At 39.1% G+C, this 12,393-nt stretch overlaps 1 protein-coding gene across 3 annotated transcripts in view; it reads left to right on the top strand.

Moving 5' to 3' along the window:
* The window catches only part of LRP2 (LDL receptor related protein 2), a 124,362-nt gene that overhangs the window by 83,740 nt on the left and 28,229 nt on the right, over positions 1-12,393 (top strand). For all 3 annotated transcript variants that reach the window (XM_014954693.1, XM_014954694.1, XM_014954692.1), the window contains exons 47-56: positions 779-910; positions 1,835-2,036; positions 2,492-2,787; positions 3,304-3,820; positions 5,736-5,888; positions 6,366-6,536; positions 7,798-8,021; positions 8,407-8,584; positions 9,515-9,711; positions 11,256-11,501. In XM_014954693.1, the coding sequence (XP_014810179.1) occupies positions 779-910; positions 1,835-2,036; positions 2,492-2,787; positions 3,304-3,820; positions 5,736-5,888; positions 6,366-6,536; positions 7,798-8,021; positions 8,407-8,584; positions 9,515-9,711; positions 11,256-11,501 (2,316 nt within the window). The remainder of the gene's footprint in view (positions 1-778; positions 911-1,834; positions 2,037-2,491; positions 2,788-3,303; positions 3,821-5,735; positions 5,889-6,365; positions 6,537-7,797; positions 8,022-8,406; positions 8,585-9,514; positions 9,712-11,255; positions 11,502-12,393) is intronic.

Raw genomic sequence — 12,393 nt, 5'->3', positions numbered from 1 at the left:
GTTTCTCTTGTAGACAGCAGCTTGAGTCCAGATGAGGTGGAAAACAAATATCTTCTGAGGTTTATTCACTGACTCTAGTCAGTGTAGTTGAAGTTTTAAAACTGTATATGGAATATAAAGGCTTTTAATTGCCACAATTGATTGCTCTTAACGTGATTAATTTTAATGTATAATGTCCTGTCTCTTTATAAGACTGTGATGGTGGTGAATCAAGTGAAAAAACGTAGCAGGTATTTTGATATTGTTTTGGATGTAAAAGCAGATGTCATGCTGTACAGGAAGTGTGCCTGCAATATTGCATTTGGGGAAAAAAGGAATGTGGGATGCAAAGGAACATTGTTGACTCAGTGTGAGGTAGAGCATCATATTATTACATTAAGCAGATCCTGTATGTACAATAGAAACTGATGGTAATAAGCAGTGGAGTGGGGAAGAAGGTGAAAGAAGTTAAGCAATCTCCAGGGAGGAAGAGAAGGTGCTAACTGAAGTCCCTGAGAACTGATATTACAGCACAGTCATTATTCTCACTGTAAAAGTTGCATAACACAAGGCAGAACAGATTCTTCTATGATTTAAGCAGGGCTGACAGCTCACTTTGCACATTGCCAGCGTTGCACCTTTAGCTTAAGAAAATATCTTGCAGTTTATACCTTAACTGACTTAAGCTTCTATTTTACATTGCACTATTTTGAGATTCTCCCTAAAATACCTTTCTCAGTAGATTTTAATGGCAGTGCAGGTGAGCTTAACAAGCAAAGTGACTGTGTTCATTTTTAAGTGCCCCAAGTGCGGACTTGTTCAAGTGACCAGTTCAGATGTGATGACGGCAGATGTATCCCAGCAACATGGATCTGTGATGGTGACAATGACTGTGGGGATATGAGTGATGAGGATCAAAGACATAATTGTGGTAGGTGTTTAACGCAAGTAGATACTGCGCTTTCTTTATTTGTCCTGCAGCATTTTTCAGAAAACAACCAACCAACCCCCAAACTCCCACCCTCTGCCAACTTTTCTACCCATAAAGGTGCACATAAAAATGAGGTATACTCTTTCTGTACTTTCATTTTCACTACATTGAATTAAAATTGAATATTTTACTGGAAAAAAAAATATTTTAATTGTTCTAATTTACTCTTCTTTGAATTGTGAGTTCAAATGGAGATATAATTTAACTTGGGCTGTTTGTATAATCTGGGCAGCAGTAGCGGCTTCTGTGGAGATACTCCCTGATCGTCACGTGCTACATCTTGTGCATATTAATAACCACATGGTTTTGGCATAATTTCTTTAAAAATTACTGAGCAAAATAAGTGTGGCTGTTTAGAGGGTGAACAATGTACCAAGCCTGGTCCTGCTCCTTGATTCTATTAACAGCAGCTGGATACGCTGCAGTCTTTGCCCTTTTAAACTGCAATGGTGCTTTTTCTGTTTGCTCCCTGGAGCACAGAATACCTTGAAGAAGGCAGTGGATAGAGAGCCTATGCCTAATACCTGTTCAGCTCCCAGAAAATCTGGCCAAACGTGAAAACTTTATAACAAGAATCCAAAAAGATCCAGAGTTCCGCACATTCCAGCACTGCCCAAGGAATCCTAAAGTACTTTGGCTCCCAGGCAGCCTCTATGACGAGCCACGCTCAGTGAAAATTAGAGGGAACGCATATGAGTTTTGTGTACGAGAGGGTGCGGTGGTCGCTATCTCTGCGTGTGCAGCAGAGCATGGCTCTGTTGTGGATTACAGCTGGATATCCAGGCTGTGTGTGTGTGTGGCGGCGGAGGGTGTTACATACCCAGAGTGTAACCTGGTGTGTCAGTGAAAGTGCTTTTCTTGCAGCAAACCGCAACTGCACGGCAGCAGAGTTCACGTGCGCCAACAACCGACCCCCCCTCAGGAGGTGCATTCCTCGGGCATGGGTCTGTGACGGTGACGCTGACTGCAGCGATGCATTTGATGAACACCAGAACTGCACACGGAGATCTTGTACAGAAAATGAGTTTACTTGTAATAATGGATTGTGCATCCGAAACACATACAGGTTTGTAACTATCTGAGCTGCTGCAGAAACTCAAAATTTGCTTAAGCTGAAGAAACTAATTCAACTCTTTTTCTCTCACTCTTTAGTTAAGTAGATCTGCATCTTGTAATGAAACTATTCATGTGCTCTGCATTCATACATTAGTTTTAACTTGAAAATGCTCTGGAATTTTCTATTTCAATATCCCCAGTCCTCACCGTTAACATTTAATCCTTTTTATTGTGCCTAGTAACCTCTCCTGGGGTGATTCTGTTCAGCTTGTGATGCATACAGGGAATACAAGCAAGACTCACAGGATCAGGCTCTGTGTTATATGATCCTGATTTCTGAAAGTCTCTTCCATTGAAGCCAGTAATAGCTGACCTTCTTTGGAAATCAGAAGAGTGTTCTAACCATCTGCCCTAGGGACAGCGATTGCCTTCTTATATATGAAAGAAGTGTTCGTTCTTCTTCAGGTGTGACAGGCGGAATGACTGTGGTGACAGCAGTGATGAAAGGGGATGCATCTATGAACCATGTCAACAGCACCAGTTTACTTGTCAGAATGGGCGCTGCATTTCCAAGGCCTACATCTGTGATGGGGATAACGACTGTGGTGATGAATCTGATGAGCTGGAACATCTCTGTAGTACACCAGAAGCGACCTGCCCTCCCCATCATTTTAAATGTGACAATGGAAACTGCATTGAAATGGTTAAAGTCTGCAATCGGTTGGATGATTGCTTAGATAATAGTGATGAAAAAGGATGTGGTATGTATAGATTTATTTGCACAGTCTAATTTAGTTTAAAATGCTTAGGCAGCTCTAAAAAAAGAACTCTTAAGACAATTGCTTAATTGCAATCATATCTATTCCATGGTTGTGTCTCAGAAAGATTATAAGAAATCTATATGTCTGATTTTTTTTGTTTTAATGAAATCATACTTATTATATACTGTTTTAAGAAACTGTGAATATTAGCTATATAAAATGAACTAAATATAGTTAATACATTGTTATGGATTGCCCTTACATTTCCAAAATATGCCATTTGTAAGTGTATATTTTACATTCAGTGTGTTTGGTGACAGACTTCAAAGGTGCTGGAATAATTTCATATTAGATTAGATTCTTTTCCTCACTCCTTTCTTGTAGCAGCCCAGATTCACATTTGGTGTGTTTTCAGGGAGTAGCAGGCGGAGAGGCACAGAGAGAGTACATTGGAAAGTGACTGTACTATTTTCTGTGCTGGCCAATTCCTTCAATAGAACTTCTTTCCTTCCTCAGGTGTAAATGAATGCAGTGACCCTTCAATCAGCGGATGCGATCATGACTGTACAGACACACAGACAAGTTTCTACTGTTCTTGTCATCCCGGATATAAACTCATGTCTGATAAACGGACTTGTGATGATATTGATGAGTGCAATGAAACTCCATCAGTATGTAGCCAGATTTGTGAGAACACAGCTGGCTCCTACATCTGTAAGTGTGCCCCAGGCTATATCCGGGAGCCTGACGGAAAAAGTTGCCGGCAAAATAGTAATATCTCCCCATACCTTATTTTTAGCAACCGTTACTATCTGAGAAATCTCACAGCAGATGGCCAGTCTTACTCTCTCATTTTGCAAGGACTGAGAAATGTGGTGGCACTGGACTTTGACAGGGTGGAAAAGAGGTTATACTGGATTGATGTGGGGAGGAAGGTCATTGAACGAATGTTCCTAAATGGAACAAATAAGGAGGCAGTGATAAGTGATGACGTGCCCAACGGGGAAGGTATCGCTGTTGACTGGGTTGGCAGGTAAGAAAATATGTTTTCTGTCTTTCTGGGCTACTAAGGAAATGATGTGTGAGGGGTGTTTCTCCCACTTCATAGGAAATTCCTGATGTGTGCTGAAATAGTTTTGGATTGTGGATGCAGTCTTGTACAACTGCTCTGGAATTGTTTATCAGCATCTAATACATTACATAACACTTTTCTTTAATTGCTCTTGTATCTAGTGTACTGAGGTTATATCGGAGTTGCTCTCTCATCAATAATAAAGTAGTGCATATGACCCTTGGGGAAAACTTGTTAGGAACTCATTAATGAACAGACTAGGCAAGCAGGCAGGTGGGATGTTACATGTGGCTATAGGGAAGGGATTCTGAGCTTAGGCTGTTTACTCATTTGCTAGCAGTTGTTGGAGTTGGGCTGCGGACTTAACTCTATGCATAAACAATATAACAGGTAACTAGGTTCCAATGACGTAAGTAATAATGAACGTTAATGAAATTTAACTCCTGTACCAGCGCGAAGAGCGTGTTTCTTTTGCTCTTAAAAAATGCATCTTTAACTGACAGTCAAAAACACGATCCACATTATTTGCTGTAAGAAGGGCAGTATGAGGGTAATTGGAAAGCATGTTGCATTATGGACATTTTTTAATTGCCTGCTGTGTGTCAAAAAGTAGTCTGATTTACTCCCACAGAAACTTTGTCCTTATGCGGTGCCCTCTGACAGTGCTCTCAGCTGTGTTTCATCAGATTTTGCTTTCTGAGTGCAGCACTATCAGTAGGAAAATTTTAAATATCATGGATCAGACTGCAAAATAATGAGATGAGTGGTTCAAAAAGTCACATTTGGAACTTCCATGAGAGTGTTTATATGAATATGTCAATATAATAGTTTTTATTTTTAAACCACTTTGCCTCTAAACCTAATGATAATTAATGTTGCCAGCAGTCCAAATGCTTTATGATTCATGGAAAGGTGAGGCAGGAAAAGCCTAATTTTAGCTGAAGTGGCCCTAATGCTCCATTACTAATACAGTTGCTGGATTATTACAGCTACCATTAGTTATGTCTTCAGTCAGTTTTCGTTCAGGTGTTTCAGAAAGGCTGAAGGACAATGCAATGGTAGATGAGGTTTTCTGCTCACTTTCAGTACAGGGAGAGGACTGGAGGATGCCATGAGGTGCAGGTTGGGGAAGACTACGTTCTTCTCCCTGGTGGGAATGGTACTACCCAGGGTGGTGTAGTCAGATACTGCATCTGTCAGACTGTTTCTGGAACGACTCTGTGGGCACTGGAGCTAACCAGCTCTGTAGACAATTTCAAAGTAGCCTGCTGTAGTTTTAATTAAATTAAACATTCTGTTTTGTTGCAGGCTTTTTAAAATCCTCACTTCAGCTTGCATGATTTCTTTGATTACAGCTGTGTATAATTCCTAGACAAAGTTATTGAAGTGTTAGAAAATTCTAGGTAAAGTTAAATTAGGCCATTGAGCTGCTTAGAAATTTTCAAAGGAGAACCTGGCAACTGTTCTATCTGTTTGATGAGAGCAGAGGTGGCAGTATGGAACAAACGATGATTCTCCCCGGTACTTTACAGCCCTGGTCACAATCCATTGCACTGCATGCCTCTTTTCCTGCTCCTCTTTGCTGACCGTTGTCGATAGGAGAGGAAAGGAAGAGAAGGTTTAGGAATATTATTACTCAACTGAGCAACTACAAGTTTGAATTTGGCTTCAATGACTGTGAATGTAGGAACAGCAGGAGTGAAAAGGGACGTCTGGAGCATGGTGTAGAAGAGATGTCAGTACAGTGTGGGTATTCTTCCTTTAAAGTGGATATATTGCTTCTGGGAGAAAAAAAGAACGGTGAAATTTAAGATGCTGTGAAGCAAAATAAACCAAAAAAAGTATATAAGAGTAAATTAACTCTAAAACATTTCAGAAAATTGTACTGGGTGGATGCCTACAAAGACTGCCTCTACGTCTCTGAACTTGATGGAAGATTCCGGAAGAAACTGGTGGATCGGTGTGTGGATGCCAACAACACTTTCTGCTTTCAGTACCCCAGAGCAATTGTTGTTCATCCGAAATATGGGTATGACATTTCAAGAGTGCTTTTCCTTTCTTTTGCAAATAGTCTTGCGCTGTCTCTGAAAATCTGAAATAAATTTTGGCTGCCCGCACTGAGATTTGCATGGCATTAGATCTTAGTTGCAGCTCAGGGAAAATAGTAGTTTGCCTTTCTCAGGTATATATGCAGGCCTGTCAGATATCATTGAAAGTGGAATTTGTTTCCATGTAGACAAGGAGGTTTTGACTGCAAGGCTAGAAAGGTAGATAGAGGTTTGTGTGGTTTGATAGGCAGTGGGGCTCCCAGTTACACTGTTTAAAGACAGTTGTGATCACACAATTGTCTGCTATAGCAGTTAAATTAACAAATGTATTAATGTTTTTCTTCCTTAATCTCTGCTTTAGCTCTCTTGCAGGAAATGCTATGTTTGAGGTGTGGCTTCTAATATTTACTTCAGCATATTTTTACCACAATCCTAACTGTAAGTATTTATTTGAACAGACAGGTTTACTGGACAGACTGGGCAGATAGAGCATATATTGGACGAGCAGGCATGGATGGCAAGGAGAAGACGGTGATTATCTCTACAAAGTTAGAGTGGCCCAATGGACTCACCATAGATTACACCAACGACAAGCTCTACTGGGCAGATGCCCATCTAAATTACATTGAGTACGTATGCAGAAAAGAATAAAACAGCTGAATAATAGCTCGTGTCAAATTGCAGTGGTAGTGTTTACAGATGCTGTAAGCATTCTACGTATTTCTACCCACTGACTTTACTGGAAACCAGTCAGAAACTCTGGAGCGGTAGGCGTTACGAATCACTAGATGAAGCAGTAGCCTAGTTCCTATATTTGTGTCCTAGGTCCCACTGGAAGTGGTCCAAAAATTACACTGACAAGATTCACAGTTTGTACCTGAATATGCAGCTTCTCTAGTTGTACAACCTGAACCGTACAAGCAAAACAGTATAAAATCACTATTTCTTCTGATTCTCTTGTTTCTGCCTAGAGATAAGAGTTGAGCTGTAACTAGTTATGTGCTATAAAATAGTATGCAAATCTTTAGATTTGTTCATAGGTATGACATGGAATTTCCTGTTAGCATATGGAGTTTTTTTGTTAATCAATAAAAATCTATTAATTGCTTCTAGTGTTAGAAAATTTCCACTTAAATATGAGCAAAAATTAATAACTAGCATTCTGGTTCTTGTCAAGGCATTGAAATATTTTAAAACCAATCCTTTGTATTTGCATTTATATTTCTGTTCATATTTATATGTACATTTAGATTTATATTTACTTCTATTCTGCTCTACATTGATTCTTCTGGCAGCCTTTTCTATACCAAAGTGTTAGAAATGTCTTTACAAATATGTATATTAGTTATATGTAAGTTTCTCTGTCTCTTTTTCTCTATTGTACTTCATAATTTCCCCCTATAGCAAGGTGATACTAAAAATATAAACTCTTATTAAAGGTATCTCATTAGAGGGGGGGGGTCTAAATCAGAAAGACATGTAAAATCTAAGAATATAGGAGTCCTATTATTGTCTGAAGTGCTCCATTTATTAGCAGTCTGAATGATCCAGGCAAGCTAGTGTCTCATGTGACAAAAATAACTTGCTGTAAGGCAGTAACTGTGCAAAATTTCATTGGACTCACTGATATGCTTCTGTGGAAAGGCTTTATGTGTCAGTGGATGTTCCTCTATTCCATTTATTTGCCTAAAATAACCTGCTTTACTTTCCTGCATATCTTCAAGTGAATTCACAGAAGACAGTGCTCTATCATTAGGGACTAAAGAAGCTTCAATTCCATATTGCATGGTCCTGGTCACCAATAGTGAAGTACCATAACCATACATAATAAACATGTGAAGAGGTTTTAACATTTATCTGAACATTTTGTACATGCTTTTCTTTCTGTAGGTACTCTGACCTGGATGGACATCATCGTCACACAGTATATGATGGGACTTTACCTCATCCTTTTGCAATAACAATTTTTGAAGACACGATATATTGGACTGACTGGAACACAAGAACTGTTGAAAAAGGAAATAAATATGATGGATCAGGCAGGACTGTTCTTGTGAACACCACACACAGGCCATTTGACATCCATGTTTACCATCCATACAGACAGCCATTTGGTGAGAAAAGAGAATTAGATTTGTATTTAGAGGGTCAGCTGTTATCTGGAGATTAATTATAAAAGTGCACTCAGCTTTTGCCTTTGCTGGGGGGAATAAGATGCACAGAGTAAATGTAGGCCTCTACTTTACACTTATAAATTGCCTTTTCTTTGAATAGCAATGACTGGAAATTAATAAGTTTAAGTAAGTTTCTAAAACATCATGGCTTAATTGTATACATTTCCTATTTATGAAATCATACACATTTCTCTCGCTAACTGCCTATTTTCAATTTATTACATTTAAGCTTTCAATACAGTGTTAGAGGATTCTGTTGTAGATTGAGACCTTTGTGTCCTGAGAGTTGCAAAGTATGGTAACGTTCATTCTTCTCTTTTACCAGTTAACAATCCTTGTGGCACCAACAATGGTGGTTGTTCCCATCTTTGTCTAATAAAAGCTGGTGGCCAGGGTTATTCCTGTGAATGTCCCGATAACTTCATGATAGTACAGTTTGGCAATACAGCCCACTGCCTCCCAATGTGCTCTAGCACCCAGTTTCTCTGTGCAGACACTGAGAGGTAAGTCCACTGTTCACCGTCTTTTTCTCAATGTCTTTTTAAGGATATATTTTACAGTTTAGTCTCCTCAAAAGGGCATGAAATTAGGGATTCCTTCTCTTCTCACCAAACTTGTGGTGTGCTTGCAAAAACATAGCCAGGACCAGGCAGGCTTCCACTTTGGAAAAACACTTCTAGACTAATTGTTTAAATAGTATTTTTTCCTTTTCTTCCTGTTATATGGTATTGCTAATGTTGCAACATTTGAGTTGTTAGAAACATATAATCATAGAACTGTCCTCCAGAAACCATTTCCAGTAGAATTCCTGAACCTGGAACTTTCTCTTAATTTTTGTAAATTTTTTACGATGTATCTGTTTCTGCCAAATATATGCTGTCTGCCAGTGGCCTATAAAAACCATTTAGCTGATATGGGGGCACATTTCTGACCCTTTTTCTGAGACAACAGCAGTGAAGGGAGAGGAATGGTGATATAAGAGCTACTGTGCTGATATTATATCATTCCAGTGCCAGTGAGGCAGGTGTGCTTATTGGGCAGCCTTTTGAATAGTGTTACTGTGATAATCCCTAGTGAAATTCCTGTACTAAATTCTAGACGAATTATTAAAATGTTACCTCATTAAAAAATCCAGTTGATTGTTTTAAAAAGCATGAGTGGTGGTTACCACAAATATACATATAAATTAAGACTTTATTAATTTGCTGTGAACTTCCTTCAAGAGGCCCACCAATATAATCTGTTTCTGGTGACAGTATTCTGGCATATTTTGTTAGCATTTGACGTATGCAACAGAAGACATGAAATTCAAGATGTCTTGGAAGTTTTAAGAAATAACACTGAGACAAAACTGTCTTTTGTGCTGTAAAAGCACGGTTTTATATCTGTTGATACATATCCTCAACAAAGAAAACACTGTTTTCTCTTTTTAGGTGTATTCCTATCTGGTGGAAATGTGATGGACAGAGGGACTGTCGAGATGGCTCTGATGAGCCCCCTACCTGTCCACACCGATACTGTCCTGTTGGTCAGTTCCAGTGTAATGATGGCAACTGCACAAGTCCACATTTCTTGTGCAATACCCAGCCAGATTGTCATGACAAATCAGATGAAGATCCTGTGCTTTGTGGTATGTTACAACTAATAAATTTAAATGTTTTGCCAGTACAAAACATGTAAAACATACGTAAATTTCAGAATCATTATCCTTTTTTTACAAATAAAAAGGTGAGATAGACAGATGCAGTCTTTTCTAGTCTTGCACCTGCTAGAGCAATTCACCTCAGTGCAAAAGCAGGGTAAACAAGCAAAAATTTACTAAATCAAAGTATAAAAATTTTCTATACCTTTGAGACAGATTTGTACTGGTGTAAATTACAATCTGAGGTATAAAATACTAGAAGCAGGACCCACTTTGTTATCTTCTGGGTAAAGCCATGGTCAGTGTGAGGAATGTAAGGCTTCCTAGGCTTCCTGCCCAGAGGCTTCCTGCCCTAAGGCTTCCTGCCCAGAGCAGTCTACCAGGTATGCCAATTTTCCCTGTATTCTAGAGCTTTGCGTGATAGGACAAAATTATTTCACCCTCTGCATTGCACAAAATTCAGTGCATGTGGGAAGATTTGCTTTGGAGAGATGTTTATGACAGCTGTGTTTTAGAAATATAGCCTAATTATGCTTGTGGAATAATGTTCTTTCCTTAAAACGTCTTATTCTTCATAGTTATGTCTAATTTAAAAAAGCACATCCTGAGGTATTTTTCTGTAAATAATGTAGTTCTGGCAGTTGCAAGCTTAGTGGAGGTGTGTGTGGGAAAGCAGCGTGGTTGTATAATTGATAGTTTCATTGCCTTCCATTAGCAAAGTGTTTCTAACAATGACAGAATTAAATGAAATGCCAATTTTACCTGAGTGTCAAATAGCTAAGCTCTTAAGTGTGGCACAGGGGAATATTAAATAAGTAGAAATGTGGCAGCTGCATAATGTGTCATCGGTTTTAACATACCGACTACAATCAGAAGTCTTTTTAGGTCTACATAATTCCTTCTGCTCATCATCTCGTGCATGAGAATAGAATCCTTTACTCTAGAGAATGTATGGAAATTGTAATACGCTGTTTCCTCTTGAACAGTTTGGCAGTATATGTGAAAAAGTAGTAGAGTGGTGTCCAGTGAGACATACAAGGTTTTGGAAGCAGAGATCGCTGTTCACTCCTATTTTCATAGACATTCAGAGCTCCCCCAGTTTGCCAGCACTGCTGACATCAGCTTCCAGTGCTTTGCCTTTTAGAAATAGAGGCTGTACATTTATAGGTTGTGGAGCCATTATTAGCATGCTACAACGTCACCTAGCTCCTCTGCAAAGTGACTGGGAGCCCCTGCCTCAATCGTGTTTGAATGCTGAGTTTACTCACCTCTGCTTTAGGAGAAGATAGCATCTGTGTGACTCCTAGAAAAATGTTGGATCTTAGTGAGCTTGTCTGAAAATGCGTGTAGGAAATGTGCCATGTGACATTAGAAATCTGTACCTTAACTAGGCAAGTAAATACGATGTTTTAAATTTTTACTGACTTTCTCTTAACTTTTGGTGTAGACATGGTAAATGCTCAATTGACATAACAGCAGCAGACCACTCCTGTAAGTTCCAGTATCCTAACAGCCAATTTGTATTCTTTCAGCTAATCACCAGTGTGAAACTCATCAGTGGCAGTGTGCCAATAAGCGATGTATCCCAGAAGCCTGGCAGTGTGATAGAGAGGATGACTGTGGTGACAACTCAGATGAAGATAGTACTCACTGTGCCAGTAGAACCTGTCCCCCAGGCCAATTTAAATGTGACAACGGCCGCTGCATCCCACAGTCCTGGAAGTGTGATGTGGATGACGATTGTGGTGATAACTCTGATGAGCCATTCCATGAATGCAGTAAGCACACAGCTGTAGTAAGCTGCCTATATTATATTGCACCAAAAGCAGAGCAAGCTGCATTATTTAATTTTCCTGAGGTTGAAAATTTATTGGAAAGGAATATTTTCTGCAAGCTAATTGCAATCATGTAGTAAAGAGTGTGAGAAAACATAGAGGATATGTGATAATTTACTACTTTCTATTTCTTGAAGGGGAGAAAATTTATTTATACTGGCCAGATTAACAAGAATTGGCAGCATCTCACTTTGACTTGCTTGATGCTAGCAGCATCCTTTGCTTGGCCCCTAACAACATGTTGTAAAAAGGATATATGCTGATCCATGGCCTATGTGGAAGCAGTGAATGCCAGTTCACCAATTTTTACCTTATTCCAGTTTGGAGTATGACATATGTAATACTTTTTACAAAAACAAAGTGAAGTTTCATTTCTTGAAGCTAAAGTTTCTCATGATTTGGAAAAAAGAAAAGCTTTCAAGGAGAAAAAAATGCAGAGCACAGTCTAGCTGATGTTTAGCAGCAGGATTTTCCGATGTGCTCCAGCACATCTCTGAGTGTCTGGAGGAACTTGTGACCAAGTTTTGCCATCTGAGAACAAGCTGCCTCCTCTGGCTTGCAGATTTGGGGCTTCTGTTACCGCCGTTACCAGCTCTAAATACTTCATGGAAAAATACACTGAATGTCATTTGAACCTGTCGTGGGTTTGTAGCATATGCAGAATACAAGCAGCGTAGGTTCGAAAAGACAGTAAAATCGGAGACCTTTAAAGCTTTCTAACACTCCATTTAGCAGATAGTAGAAAAAAATGTTAGTAGAAAAAATTAATCATAGATTTTTGAAAGACAGAATAGCAAGGAGGACATTTTAATGATTAAGTAACACGACTAACTTC

This window comes from Calidris pugnax, unplaced genomic scaffold (assembly GCF_001431845.1).
Source record: "Calidris pugnax isolate Ruff unplaced genomic scaffold, ASM143184v1 scaffold103, whole genome shotgun sequence".
NCBI classification, from domain to species: Eukaryota; Metazoa; Chordata; class Aves; order Charadriiformes; family Scolopacidae; genus Calidris; species Calidris pugnax.
Note: the sequence above shows the minus strand (reverse complement) of the source record. Positions and strands in the feature narration are given on the sequence as shown.